The sequence below is a fragment of the Rana temporaria genome, chromosome 2 (assembly GCF_905171775.1).
Source record: "Rana temporaria chromosome 2, aRanTem1.1, whole genome shotgun sequence".
Classification (NCBI taxonomy): domain Eukaryota; kingdom Metazoa; phylum Chordata; class Amphibia; order Anura; family Ranidae; genus Rana; species Rana temporaria.
The window spans coordinates 425,198,917-425,214,996 of NC_053490.1; the positions used below are offsets into that span (position 1 = coordinate 425,198,917).

General features: G+C 43.5%; 1 protein-coding gene across 1 annotated transcript in view; it reads right to left on the reverse strand.

Annotated features, from left to right (window-relative positions):
- The window catches only part of SMPX (small muscle protein X-linked), a 96,018-nt gene that overhangs the window by 53,560 nt on the left and 26,378 nt on the right, over positions 1 to 16,080 (reverse strand). The window contains exons 3-4 of the mRNA XM_040338249.1: positions 11,240 to 11,300; positions 1,368 to 1,457 (exon numbers count right to left, since the gene is read on the reverse strand). Of these exons, the coding sequence (XP_040194183.1) occupies positions 1,368 to 1,457; positions 11,240 to 11,278 (129 nt within the window). The 5' untranslated portion in view covers positions 11,279 to 11,300. The remainder of the gene's footprint in view (positions 1 to 1,367; positions 1,458 to 11,239; positions 11,301 to 16,080) is intronic.

Sequence of the window (16,080 nt, forward strand, 5' to 3'; positions counted from 1 at the left end):
TAGCAGTGTATTTTAGCATCACGGGAAATGTAGTTCCAAAGGGTTCACCATCACTGCTCGAGGGTGTCCGAAAAATATATATAATGTTTGGGGGTTCTAAGTCATTTTCTAGCAAAAAAAGATCTGATTTTAACTTGTACACAAACAAATTTCAAAAAAGAAGCTCTGTCCCTAATGCTTTGGATCTATATTTCCCATGATGCTCAACTGGCCATTGTAATACTTTATGTCATTTTTTGTCACTTTATGTATTTGCGCAGCGGTCTTACAAGCACAATTTTTTGGGAAAAATACACTTTTTTGAATAAAACAATAAGACAACAGTAAAGTTAGCCCAATTTTTTCTAGATTGTGAAAGATAATGTTACGGCGAGTAAACAACATGTCATGCTTCAAAAATACGCCTGCTCGTGGAATGGCGACAAATCTCCATTGGTGACATTTAAACATTTCTACAGGTTACAAGTTTTGAGTTACAGAGGAGGCCTTTTACTAGAATTATTGTTCTCGCTCTACCAATCGCGACAATAACTCACATGTGTGGTTTTAACACTGTTTTCATATGCGGGTGAGACTTACATATGCGTTCCCTTTTGCACGCAAGCTCGGCGGGATGGGGCACTTTAAAAAAAAATATTATTTATTTTACTTTTTATTTTGTATTTTTACACTGTCTTGTAAACATCCCTGGTAATAGAAAAAAAAGCATGCAGAACCGCTTTAATGTGAGATCTGGGGTCAAAAAGACCTCAGAACTCACATTTACAAATTTAAATGTAAAAATTCTAATAATTTCCCGTTTAAGACCATTGGGCAGAAGTGAAGTTTTTAACATCGCTTCCGTCATCCAATGGTATGGAGCTAAGTGGAGGCCATATCTCCCTCATTTGGCCCATGCTACAGAAGGGACAGCATCAGATCATCTCTGCCGCGACTGAAGCATTTGTGAGGTCAGGCACTGACATGGATGAAAAGGCCTGGCTCACAGTCTGCGCTCTAATTCATCCCAACGATGTTCCATCAGGTTGAGGTCAGGACTCTGTGCAGGCCAGCCAAGTTCCTCCACCCCAAACTCTATTGCATTCAAAGAGATGCAACATTTCATACAGAAAGCTACAAGTTGTGCACTGTGCACAGTTCTGTGAGATAGGAACTGAAATGGTTTGCATGTACCTGGGGTGAACATTCTAAAAAATGCCAAATTCTATGGTTCAAAGAGAAGAAACTATATTTTTTGGTATCTACAAAACTAGCAATAAAATGTAGAATCACTTGTATGACAATGATTAAAGTAGCATCACACTTTAAGAAAAGTAGAGATACAGTTTCAAGCCAAACAAACAAGTTTAGCAGCTTCACAGTCTTACCTGTTCTGCTTCTGGTGTAAATTCTCTTCGTTTAGGGGGCTGTCCAGCACCAGGTGGTCGGAATGCTCCCATAGGGATATTTAGATTAGCCTGTCGAACAAAGCAATCAAATAACAACAAATAAACAAACAAATAAAAGTGATTCAATTTTAATGTTGTAATTAAAAATTGCCAGACTTCATTATTTGTTTTTTGTTTGTTTTTTATTTATTTTTTGGGGGATGTGGTGCTTATAATACCTATCAGTTTTTGCACTTTTTCTACCTATTTTTAATGGACAGGTATGCACACAGCATTGAAGAGGTTGAATCCGTGCAGCTCTACCAAAATGTCTAGGTCCAACAAGTGTCCATGGACCATGTCATTTTATCTGGGACCACTGCAGCTTACGAAATTACGAAGCTGGACATGTGCGATTCCGTTCATAACGAATGGATTTTCGTATGGATTTTTTAGTATTCGTACATTCGGATCAAATTAGAACATCCGAATAGCTGAAAGTACTAAAATATGAAAATTACGGAATTACTAATAAGCAAAAAAACGAAACAAGCAAAAATACGAACGTACGATTGGACAAACTTACTAAAATACGAAACACCGAAACAGTAAAAGAACGAATATTACATCTATAACGAAGGATTTGCATTCCGTATTTTTAATCCTTTGTCTGTTCGTAATTTCGTATATTCGTATTTTCATTCGTATGTTCGTATTTTCATTTGTGTGTTTTCTAAATCCGCTTCTTTGTCTGTTCGTAAATTTGTGTACTCGTATCGTTTTTTCGAATGGGCACTGGGCAGTGTTAGTGAGTGACGTATCTTACTTAATATCTTAGCCAATCAGCTTTTCTCTTTTGTGCTGAGTCACATTGGACAGTGTAAAGCCTCGTACACAAGATTGGACTTCAAACAAACTTTTCCATGGATTTTTGTCAGAAGGGAGTTGGCCGGACTTTTGAAACTGAAAAAGTTTGTCCGATTGAGCTTACACACTTTTTGATTTTTTAGAAAACGCTCATTTTGAAGTTTTTTGGCAAAAAGTCAGACCGTGTGTACGGGGCTTAAGAGAAAGTCTATCTTAATATGGATTAGCTGCGTTTTGAAAATGAAACTAAAATACGAGATTGCGAATGACCGCGCCGCGATGTATTTACGAAAGTACAAAATTATTATCTAACAAAATTACAAATTTCGAATCAACGAAAATAAATTAGACAGAATTACGAATCATTCAGTATAAACGAAAATAAAACTGTTCCGAAAATACGAACGGGTCCGAATAGGAAAACTTGTGTCTTACGAAATACGAACGGGTCCGAATAGTAAAACTTGCGTCTTACGAAATTACGAATCTTTACAGGCCTACGGAATGAGACGAAACAAAAAAAAATGTTTTTGTGCACATGTCTAGGATCTGCCATTCATGGTTAGGTTACTGCCAGATAGATCAGATGCCCCTGAAAGCCTCAAAACATGCCCTATGTCATCTTTTATATCCTTTAATTCCATCCTTTGCCCCTGGAGTATCTGCCTGTTATGTCTGGGACCAGTGGGGTATCTGGTAGTGCCCTGCCACTGCAAAATTTGCCAGATTAGGTGGTGCCAGGGGAAATCGTCCAAACATATGCTCTGCCTTCGGATATCTTAATATGCCATGTCCCGCCTCATCCTACAGCAGGGATGCCCAACCACATGTGGCCCACGGAGCCTTTTGATGTGGCCCACAACCTCCTGCTCTGGAAATGCGGTTTGGTGCGCTTTCAGAAAGTGCACCACACCTGCAGGATATAATAGACGTCTTTGGCAAAGTGCAGCTAACCCGAAGGGTAAACCGCAGTGCATCAATGTGAAAACACTCTTGGGCCCCTTTCCCAAATCGAACCCTCCATTCACCTCTCTGGAGCGGTAGATGTCAACAGATTGGCCCGGATTCACAGACACTGGCGCATATTTATGCCGCCGTAGCGTATCTCCTTTACGCTACGCCGACGCAGCGCAGAGAGGCAAGCACTGAATTCACAAAGCCAGTGCTTTCAAATCTGTGCTGGGTTTCCAAGGCGTAAGTCGGCGTAAGTGGAAGTGGGCGTGAGCCATGCTAATGAGGCGTGACCCCATGCAAATGATGGGCCGAGCGCCAGACAGATACGTATCGCCAACTGCGCATGCGCCGTCCTGTGGGCGCATCTCAGTGTGCATGCTCACAATCACGTCGGAACAACTGCCTAAGATACATCAGATCACTGCCTACGGCGTGAACATAACCTACACCTAGTCATATTCACGTCCTACGTAAACTACGTAAAATACGTCGGCTTGTGTTCCCTGGTGCAGCCTATTGCATGGATGCTGCTGAGTTACACCTCCTTTATTGGGCATAACTTTACGCCGGACGTATGACTTTACGCGCACTGTGTCGGACGGACGGACGTTCGTGAATCCGCGTACCTTCCTCATTTGCATATGTGAATAGAAAATCAATGGGACCGCCAAATACGTCCAGCATAAATATGCGCCCACTCTACGCCGGCGTAGGAAAGTCGGTTGGATGAAGCCTATTTTCTGGCGTATCTTAGTTTTGTGGGCACGGCGCACAGATACGACGGCGCACATTTGCACTTACGCGGCGTATCTCGAGATACGTCGGCTTAAGTGCTTTGTGAATCCGGGCCAGATTGTGTCTGTTTATACTCGCCTACCTCCAACCTGATCTGCTGAAAAAAACAGAAGGAGATCTGTCCCCTTCCATCTGGGCGGATCGTATCGGAGGGCTCACAGCGTAGAGTGGGCTGTGTCTGCTCTGCATATCCAGAGTGAACACAAACCTGTCATCCGCCCGCTCCACTCATTGTGGCCCACAACCGGTTACCAAGTTGCTTAAGTGGCCCTAGCACTTCAAAAGGTTGGTTGTCCAACAGCATTCACTCTTAACCTCCTAATCTACAAGTAGTGGTATCCAGGAGTGGGTTCATAGACTGTTGTACTTTTTACTTTTGCTTCGAACCCCATCACTATTTTACTATTCAACTCTTTGCTTTCTAATTTTACCCCTGCAGTCACTTAATTGGGCTTGGAGGGGATACCCAAACATTATAGGAAGTATTGTAAGTCTGAGGCCCCCCCCCCTTTATCTATAATTATTGTAAGAACAAGCAGCACGTCCTTTCTTCCCAGCAGGCAGATGCACTTTAAATCTATTATAAAATGCCACACAGAAATAGAGAAAATTAAGACTGGCTTGAGATAACTTTTGCAGGGTTTTTTTTTTTTTCATCTTGTCTGCTGCTTTCCTGAGGGAAATAAAAATGACTGGCAACTGTGCTACAATTAGCAAGGATAATCTGTTATGAGCGCTGTGGGTCCCAATTCAAATACAAAATAGAAGCAGCAAATATGGAAAACTATTAGGAAAGAGGGCTATTTTAGGATATGTTATCACTTCTTAGCTTATTATCTAGGAAGCTTCCAAGGACAGGGATGAGTTTAATGCTTTTTTAGTACAGTAACACATAGATTTGTTTTCTTTTTAGCTGCAATGTAAAAAAAAAAAAAAAAAAGTTGTGCTGTACAATACCAATGCAGCTGCATATTAAAATTGCATCTGAATTGTAGTCATTTATATTGAGATTTTCAGCTCAGGTAAAGAGTTGTAATAATAGCGACAGGCTCTAGTTACAATAAACTTCATTTATAGCTGGGGATTCACACCTCCATGGATGTCAAATTGGGAGCAGCGGATGTGTCTCGGCAGCTGCTGGGCCTGGGCCCCAACTGACATGAATAGGATTCCCTGCATGGGGATGCTTGTACCACCTGTGCATTCCCTTGTGTGCAAACACGGCCCTTGCACTGGTATACATTTATGTGCACCCATGTGAACAAAGCCTTGGATTGGGGAAGGATTAGAACCTGTTTGTTACTTCTAACATGGGATTCATAGAGAGCTTTCCATTAATTTCCTATCATGGAGACAACAATTTCACCAGACCGGAAATTTGAGGAAATCGCAAACAGGGACACTGACAAACATTTTTAATCTGACAGGGGCTCTATCATTATCTTCTCTACAAAAAAAAGAAAAAAAAAAGAGTGTTATTATTTATGTCCGTATTCCTTTTGCTTGCCTGCCTGGTAAAACATTGCATGTAGGACAGAATTGACAGATCATTCTAACAGATCCCTATATACAGTAGTAAAAACAGACAGAGGTTCTAATCTTTTCTAATCTAAAAGTAAAAAAGCAATTTCTGGGTCGACACTTTAAAAAAAAAAGCAAAGCGCAATGATCCGAGTGTAGCACCCTACAGCAGCCAATCACAATTAATTTAACTCCTTGAGGCTGGGTTCACACTTGTACGACACGACAGTCATACAACTTTCATCCTACTTTGCTCTGCGACATCAGTCCTACATTGGTCCTATATCCATCCGACTTGAATGAACAGGATTCTACTTTGATCCAAATTTGTGATAGTCTGACTTGTCCTTTGACCAATCAAAACAATCCCAGTATAAGATAAATTCATTTTACTGCTGCTGTAATCACCATGTCGGATGTCAAATGTCGGATGGTAAGGACAAGGATCATACTTTGATCCGACTTTAATGATATTCAATGGGCTGAAGTAGGATCAAAGTCGGACCAAAGTAGTACAGGGAGCATTTTCAAAGTCGGATCAGTTAAGACGGCTCTAATAAGGAAACATTGATTTTCACACGTCATGCGACATGAGCTCCCAATGTTGGAGCGTTTGTTGGACTAGTATATATGGGCATATCTGTTCTGCAATAGTTACTGGGCTGCTTTCAATCTGATCTGCACTGAGCCATAGAATTCAGTTATTACCTGCGGGTTTGGTGCGCTTTCAGAAAGTGCACCACATCTGCAGGATATGCGAACCGGCCTAATTTAACTCCTTCCCACCGACCCCACACATATATGTGGCCTCACAAAAATGGTCTTTTCTCCTTCGGGCCACATGCATATCTCTGTTTGTGCTTAGAGCGCACCGTGCAGCATGCTCCCAGCACAGGGAACCAGGCTCTCGCTGATAGCCCCGGTGTCAGGTCACCCGTAGCCAGGTGACAAGTGCACCCCGTTGGGGTCAGGGATGCACCACAGGGTGGTGAATTCTATGGCCGACTACTGCTAGCAGAGATGAAGCCTGAACCTAAGATCACCCCGGGCGCGGAGTCTAAGACACAGTTTTGTATTCACCAGAGCCTTTGATGGTAAGGATGGTCTTGGCCGCAACTGGGTCCAGGTCGCATCCCCGAGATTCCTCAAGTCACACTCCGCAGGGAGAAAGGGGAAGCAGTCAGCAGGACAAACAGTGGTGATGGGCAAGCCGAGGTCAGGGCAACAGGCAGACAAGGATAACCGTGGGACATGCAAATAGTCAGGGGCACAGGCAGACAAGGAAGTCGGGAACAAGCCAAAACAGTACACGGAAGATGAACGAAGCACTCTGCAAACAGGAACTAGCAACTATACTGCAGACAGGAACTAAGCATAGGAACACTGTTGAACAGCACTGCAGACCTGTGGAGCAACGGTTAATATAGGCTTCCTGGGATGGACTAGGGTGGAGCCATACAGGAAGAGGAAGTGCTAAAAAGGGAAACCAGAACAGGGTCAGCCTCTAATGAACACATGGAGATCAGGTAAGCAGACAGACTTGATGCATATTCATGACAGTACCCTCCCTCTTAAGGCCCCTCCCCCTCCCCAGCCTGGAGCCAGGGCTAAAGGGGAATCCCAGAAGAAACCTCCTCGACAAATGGGGCGCAAAGATCTCAGATGCAGAAATCCAAGACGCCTCCTCAGGACCAAATCCTCTCCAAAGCACAAGGTACTGAAGAATGCCTCTGCAGAGACGAGAATCCAGAACTTGAGTATCCTCATTGACCAGAACCGAAGTAGGGACAGGAGGAGAGGATTTATTGAGGACCAAAGGCATTTTAGGAATAAGTAAGGGCATGAGAGGGTCAACAGGAATCCGAGGAGGATCAAGCAGACCCTTAAAGATGAACTGGGGATTAAGCACAGGACCATCAGACTGGGCAGAGGTCAGAGGAACCCTGAAGTCAGGTTGGTTAGAAGGTGACAGGGCATAGGAGTCAAGCTGGATAGCAGGGAAATCAGCAGAATGCAGAGAGCCCTGAAAACAAGGTAGAAAACCCCATTTGGCCGAATGAGGCAATCTATCCAAAGGATGGATTGAGCCCCTTAGACAGGTTGCAGGAGGGCCTGAACAAGAAAAGGTAGGAGGCTCACTGGGCATGGGCCGACCTGGCATAGCTGATGCAGAGGCCGATTGAATAGCATAGTCAGGTGTAGTGATTACCCGAATTGAATCACTAGGCGTTGTGACTGCAGAACTCGTAGACAAGTTAGCCTGGCTGTGCGTTTTAGGGACAGTCAACGGTAAACTGGAGTGAATGATCGGCTCAGGTTCACAGACGGGCTCCTCATCCAGAGTGCTACATTGGCTAGAAAGTGCATCAGCCTGACTATTGCAGGACACATTCCGGACACCACTACATGTGGTAGGACGAGCAAAAGATTCTGGAATGGTGGCAACAGGAAGTTTCTCTTTTGGGGCAACCTTGGGTAGGCAAGACGTGGAACAGGAGGGACCCCAAGCCAGGATCTGTCCGGCAGTCCAGTCAATGTGAGGAGAATGGAGTCTTAACCAAGGAAGACCCAAAACGATAGGAGCTGAGGTCTTAGGTAGAACAAGGAAGGATATCCACTCCTGGTGAAGTGTGCCTACTGACATCTTAACAGGGACTGTCTGGAAGCGAATAGGACCCCCCGGGAGAACAGTGCCATCAATCGCAGAGACCACCAATGGTGTGGTGAGGGGCAAAAGGGTAAGTCTCATGGACGATGCGATTTCCCAGTCTATGAAATTGCCAGCGGCTCCGGAATCCAGATATGCCGAGACCGAATGAGAAGAAGCACCAAAATGAAGGGACACAGGTAGAAAAAGACGAGAAGGTGAAGGAGATATTTCTGGATCCAATACTCCACCTTCCAGATGTATTGAACCCGAGCGTTTCTTGGGGCGAAGAGGGCAAGTGTCACGAAAATGACTTTTGCCCCCACAGCATAGACACAGGCCTAGAGTTCTGCGCCTGGCACGTTCCTCAGGGGATAGCCTGGTCCGACCCAGCTGCATGGGTTCCTCAGTTGGCAAGGGATGCTCCACGGGTCGAAGAGAGGGGAGCTCAGGCTGACTAAGGACCAAGGGATGTTGGCGTCGCTTTTCTAGGGTCCTTTCCTGAAAGCGAATATCGATCTGATTACACAAGGAGATCACTCCGTCCAGATCAGTGGGGATGGTTCTTCCTGCTAGTTCATCCTTCACTCTATCAGATAGGCCATGCAAAAAGGTTGCGACTAAGGCCTCATTGTTCCAGCTCAGTTCAGCTGAGTGGATACGGAACTGAAGAGAATATTGTCCCACTGAACGGGATTCTTGGCGGAGACGTAAAAGGGCGCTGGCTGCTGAAGAGACACGAGCCGGTTCTTTAAAGATATTCCGAAAAAGTTTCAAGAAAAGAGGCAGGCTAGAAACCACTGGATCATTCAATTCCCACAGAGGGGCAGCCCAGGCTAAGGCTTCCCCGGAGAGGAGAGAAATGATATAGGCTATCTTGGCCCGATCAGACAAGAAGTACTGGGGCAGGAGCTCAAAATGAATAGTGCATTGGCTAAGGAATCCCCTGCAGGCTTTGGAGTCTCCAGAAAAACGGATTGGAGGTGATAACTTCAGTGAATGCGACTCTGCGACTGGTGCAACAGGTGCAGCTGCTGGTTGTACTTGGGGTTGCGGATTCGGGGTTCCCAGCGAGGTCTGAAGCTGATCAAAGCAGGAAGCCAGATCCTGAAGGAAACGCATCACTTGATCCTGATTAGCTTCATGCGTCTCGAGTCTGCGAACAATGCACTGTAATGGATCATCTGCGGGGAGCGGCATGTCGGCCGGATTCATGGCTGTTCAAACTGTCAGGTCACCCGTAGCCAGGTGACAAGTGCACCCCGTTGGGGTCAGGGATGCACCACAGGGTGGTGAATCCTATGGCCGACTACTGCTAGCAGAGACGAAGCGTGAACCTAAGATCACCCAGGGCGCGGAGTCTAAGACCCAGTTTTGTATTCACCAGAGCCTTTGATGGCAAGGATGGTCTTGGCCGCAACTGGGTCCAGGTCGCATCCCCGAGATTCCTCAAGTCACACTCCGCAGGGAGAAAGGGGAAGCAGTCAGCAGGACAAACAGTGGTGATGGGCAAGCCGAGGTCAGGGCAACAGGCAGACAAGGATAACCGTGGGACATGCAAATAGTCAGGGGCACAGGCAGACAAGGAAGTCAGGGACAAGCCAAAACGGTACACGGAAGATGAACGAAGCACTCTGCAAACAGGAACTAGCAACTATACTGCAGACAGGAACTAAGCATAGGAACACTGTTGAACAGCACTGCAGACCTGTGGAGCAACGGTTAATATAGGCTTCCTGGGATGGACTAGGGTGGAGCCATACAGGAAGAGGAAGTGATAAAAAGGGAAACCAGAACAGGGTCAGCCTCTAATGAACACATGGAGATCAGGTAAGCAGACAGACTTGATGCCCCGTACTAACAATCTCCTGATTTCGGGTCACCTGATTGCTGTGATAGCCTCTGATTGGCTATCATAATGATCAGTCACTGTGAGCCCATCCCTGTGTTTACTTCCTCATCTAAATGCAGGAGATGAAGCTGTAAATAGGAAAAAAAGTGTGTAAAAAAATTATAAAAAATAAAGAATAAAAATAAAGAAAAAATATCAAGATCAAGGTTCATTAGGGTCAAGGTTCGTTTAGGGTCAATGTCTGGGTCAAAGGTCACGATCAGCATATTTTGGGTAGAATCATTTTTTTTTTAAATGTTATTATTATCAGTGTCAGTTTGTGTGTTTTAGGCAGGATAAAATAATTGTTTCTGGACCTTACTACGGGTACAAACCGCAACTAACATACACATATGCGGTATCACTGCAATTGTCAGGAGCAGGAGAATACTGTATATTTTGGGTTGTTTCTTGGTGGTAAATTATGGTACAGCCAAGAAATACACAGCTAAATTTAAAAAAAATATTTTTGTTTACTATTTTAGGCCAGTTTTTCTTTGATAATATTGAAAAAAAAACCAGGAGATATCCATACCCATTTATCACTAAAAGAAAGACAAAAAAAGCAGTATAATCCACCTGGATACACAAAGTAGTTGTGACGATATGTACAGTTTTACTAACACATGTCAAAGTTGCAAAACTGTGCTTAGACTTTTAGCTTTGTTATACCCTTAGGGGTTAAAGTTAGTGACAGATGACATCTGATGAATTGCTAAAGATTCCTCCACATGTTTTTTCTTTTTTAACTTACTGAAGCTCTTTTAACGAAGATCAAAACTAAAAGTAAATCAGTTATTCGGCAAATATAAAAAAAAGTGTTCAGGGATGAGTACTGCTAATATTCTTTGATTCTAGCATGTAAAATTCTCTAATAAATAACAAAAGTCTAAAATAAATATACAGCTAAACACATACTGTGATTACCGGTATGTGTAGAGATGGCCAATTTTTACTGCCCACGTGCAGTCTGTGATATAGATCTTACACTGTAAACATTCACAATATTTTTGTCTAAAATAAATACATACTATATATATATATATATATATATACTGTATACTGCATATATGTTTTACATATAAATACAGTATATATACTGTATATACAGCATGTAAATATAGTATGAGATCAGTACTGAAGCCATGCAGTGAAAATCTTATGTTATATTATTTCATCCGTTTAATTAAAACGTACCTGTAGAGATCTGACATTTGATGCCGGCTGTTTAGACATTTTAAAAGCTGAGTTCTCCTTCCTGCAAACAAAGTTAAAACAATCAAATTATATATATATCCATTTAATGTTCATTCACTTCATGGCCAATGATACATAACCTGTCTTACTTTCTCAGTTGTCTGGATACTCCCACCAATTATATATTGGCGTAGGAACACCTGATCCCTGGCGTTCAATAATTAACAGTGAGAAATTATACCACTTACATTTACATGTTCACGAAAGCAGAAATTCATCACACTTATTGTTACTACCAGTATTCGGAGTCTTTACTATTAGAGGGTAAGAAGGGTGTAACTGAGACCAGCCCATGAAATTATGTGGCTCAATGAAGCATAAGTGCTAGCTAACATTCCATATTAAAAAAGCAACATTTATCGTATTGTTCACCGATTTGGGATTGAATTATGATAATGAGTAAAAAATAATATGAGAACAAAATTTGAGTTGTTGCAAGTAACACCTAATCAGACTTTAATTTATGAAAATGTAAAATAAATATTCTGTTTAATTGGGCATCAATATTGTACTAATTTTCTTTTTTGTCTTTGCATTGAAAAAGGGGCCACACTATATTTTAAAATAATTTACGCCAAAACTTGGAAAAGTTTTAGTTACATTTCTTCAACTACTGGCTTCAGAATGAATATCTCTGCATTTCAAGTACCATATATACTCGAGTATAAGGCAAGTTTTTCAGCACATTTCTTGCCCCCCTCGGCTTATACACAAGTCACCTTTTTGCGCCTGATCTCCTGGACTTTGGGGACCCGGTGGTAGGTTCTCTGGACCCGGAACTTGGCACACATGTAGCCCCGTTTCTCCTCTACACGTGTGCAAAGTTTGTTGTCTAGGGAGCACTGATTTTTCAAAGCCAGGCACCCCTTCCATAGACTCCCATGTTAAATGTCAGTCTAGTCATGGATACAGTAAGGCATGGACACAGTGAGGCATGGGCACAGTGAGGCATGGACACAGTGAGGCATGGACACAGTGAGGCATGGACACAGTGAGGCATGGACATGGACACAGTGAGGCAAAGTGAGGCACAGTGAGGCATGCAGATGGACACCCTAGGCTTATACTCGAGTCAATACGTTTTCCCATTTTTTTGTGGTAAAATTAGGTGCCTCGGCTTATATTCGGGTCGGCTTATACTCGAGTATATACGGTAATCAGAAATGGATATAGACTAGTTTTTTTGATTTTCATACATAATTGTGTAAATCATAGGCTAAATTACAAAAAAATCTGGGGTAGATTCAGATAGATTAGCGGATCTTTAGATCCGCATAATCTATCTGATTTACGATCCGCCGGCACAAATTTGAGAGGCTAGTGCAGTATTCAGAAAGCACTTACCTCGAAACTTGCGCCGGCGGATCGGAAATCCCCCGGCGGAATTCAATATCCGTGGCTAGGGGGAGTGTAGTATTTAAATCAGGCGCGTCCCCGCGCCGATTTTAATGCGCATGCGCCGCTGGCTAAATTTCCCAGCGTGCATTGCTCCAAATGACGTCGCTAGGACGTCATTGGTTTCGGCGTGAACGTAAATTATGTCCATCTGTATTCGCGACCGACTTACGCAAACAACGTAAAAATTAAAAACTCGGCGCGGGAACGACGTCCATACTTAACATTGGCTGCGCCTCCTAATTGCAGGAGCAACATTACGACGAAAACGACTTACGCAAACGACGTAAAAAACTACCGCCGGGTGCATGTACGTTTGTGAATCGGCGTAAGTAGGTAATTTGCATACTCTACGCTGAAAACTACGAGAGCGCCACCTAGCGGCCAGCGTGAGAATGCACCCTAAGATACGACGGCGTAAGAGACTTATGCCAGTCGTATCTTAGGCTAATGTCGGCGTATCTAGCTTTCTGAATACAGAAAGTAGATACGCCGGCGCAGATTTGAATTTACGCGGCATATCTATGGATACGCCGGTGTAAATTCTCTCGAAATCTACCCCAGTGATGTGTTGGAATGTGTAGGACAAACTTGCCCAACACAGTCCCAATGCATATACAAGACAAAAAGCCTTGCTCCCTATCGTGACAATTCACGCCACCACGGGCTCTGATATAGGAATGGCCCGAACACCCCCCCACCTGGTTCGGTTCACACCAGAACACCTCGAATAGGCAAAAATGTTGGAGCTAACAAGCGAACCCTATTAAAGTCTATGGGACACGAACATGAAAAATCAAATGTGCTTATTTTAAAGGCTTATGTGCAAGTTATTGCCATAAAAAGTGTATGGGGACCTGGTTACTGCCCTAGGGGACATGTATCAATGAAAACAATCGTTTTTTTCAGGAGCAGTGATTTTAATAATGCTTAAAGTGAAGCAATTAAAATGTAATATTCCTTTAACTCTCGCGCCTGGGGGGGTCCCCTTAGTTTGCCTGTAAAGTGGTGCATCTGTACAATGTATAGAACAGTGCCACAGCAACATTACATTTCTAAAGGAAAAAAAATAATTTCAACTTACTCGTGGCTGTAATCTATTGCCGAGCATGCAGCATGGAGGACAAAATAGGGGGGCGAGCGAGCGCCCCTCCTGAACCATACCAGGTCACATGCCCTCAACATGGGGAGGGTGCTTTGGAGTCCCCAGCTAATGCTTTGGTCAAGCTTTAATGAAGCTTGGCAAATGCCCCATGTGTGTTATTTTTCTATTTGTTTTAAAGGGGCCCAGTAGAACCCTGGTTCAGTTGCAACCGCATTCAGCAGTTCCCCAGCTCATTAGTACTCTCTTTCAGCAGTCCCCAGCTTATTAGTACCCTTGTTCAGCAGATCCTGAGCTTGATAGTACCCTTTTTCAGCAGATCCTTAGCTTATTAGTACCTTTGTTCAGCAGATCCTCAGCTTATTAGTACCTTTGTTCAGAAGATCCTCAGCTTATTAGTACCCTTATACAGAAGATCCTCAGCTTATTAGTACCCTTGTTTATCAGATTCCCAGCTTATTAATACCCTTCTGCAGCAGATCCCCTGCTTAGTAGTACTCCTAGCTCTGCTGATGCCCCACTCAGTAGTATCCCCAGCCTTGCTGATCCAACAATCAGTAGTACCCCCAGCCTTGCTGATCCCCCACTCAGTAGTAACCCACAGCTCTGCTGATCCCCTGCTCAGTAGTAACCTTCAGCTCTGCTGGTCATCTAGTTTGCGGATCCTCCTCTCTCTCCGGTCCTTGCTTACCTCCCACTATATTGTTCCCACACTGCTCATCACCAATGACATCTGCTAGTTTTTCCTCCCCAGCTATGCTGATCCTCCAATGCTCAGTTCTATCTCTCTGGTAACCTGCTCACCTTCTGCTATAGTGTTCTCATTAAACAAAAATTGCCGCTCCAGCATTTCAAATCTAAACAGGAACACCTGCCCTAATGAAAGTCACAGGTGCTGGCTCTGCACAAGCTTGAGAGAAGAAAAAGATCCTGGACGGCCACACACCATAGAAGGCATCTTTATTAATATGAAAAAAAATAAGTAAAATCCAAACGCAGTCACTTCATGTAAAGGGAAAAACAGGGCGAACAGCTAAAGCGTTTCACGCCTTTTTATGGCTCTAAGTCATAGCATAGCATAGCTGTTTGCCCTGTTTTTCCCTTTACATGAAGTAACTGCATTTCTATGGTGTGCGGCCATCCAGGATCTTTTTCTTCCCTATAGTGTTCTCATGTTGTATACCAAATATGCTATCTGCACTCCCCCTGCTAAGCCAGAGCTCTATAACCAGCAGGGAGCATGAGCTTTGCTGACTGCAGAGCAATAGATCAGGCTCAACAGTAAACGTGTTGGACTTCTGTAAAGACTACTGCTTTCACACAGGGAGCAGGTCCTTCTCTGCAGACTGTTGGCAGTGGACAGGCTTTTCTACTCAAGTTGTGGCTGCTTTTTAAATAAAGTGAACTGTAACTATTTTAGTGCACCTGGAACCAGGGGCCAAGTCCTGGGGAAAAAAGTGTGGGAACTCCCACCCAAGTTTCAAAATGATACGCTCATATGCATAATTACTAAACCGCATGTTTTTTGTTTTTTTTCGATCCACTGTACCTTAGTAATCCTTTATGTTACTGTCTGCTTCCTGTATATGGATTCATTGCGGTATCGAGGAAGTGACGGAATACCCGCACACTACCCGATGAATCCATATACAGGAAGCGGCCAGTAACATAAAGGATTACTAAGGTTCGCCTGCCCCTGACAGTGACTCGAGCTGGGCATCGCCGCTTACTGAAGGATTGCCTCGGGCGGCTCGACTGCTCTAGTCCTGCAAAGGGAACTGCGTTCCTGCTGTGAAAAAAGTGCAGGGACTCCGTTCCCACACGTTCCCGCAGGACTTGAGCCCTGATATTTACCTTTTTTAAACTGAAAGTTCGGCTCATTTAAAATATTTCATTACTCCTGGCCTGTAGCCACAGAAAATAAAGGATCTTTTTTTTCCTGGTTACAAAGTTGAAATAAAAAAAAAAGGGATTAGAAGGGATTTTTTATTTATTTTTTGGTATCACAAATCACTGGAAACACCCAGGAAATCAAACATCTGTGACTTTATAAAGAAACCAATAGGGACAGAATCAATAGAATAATCAGAAAAACAGCAAAATGTTACCCCTTTTTTAAACAAGCCCTATCATAATTTATAGTAACTACAAGATCTACTCATTAGCAGATTATTTCTAAGAAAGTATAGTGGTCAACAAGTTTAAAATGATCAGCAATTAAGAATAAAACGCAGGCATGACTGTTTGAAAGATGATAGGTACAAGAGTAAGCCAGGTACTGCAT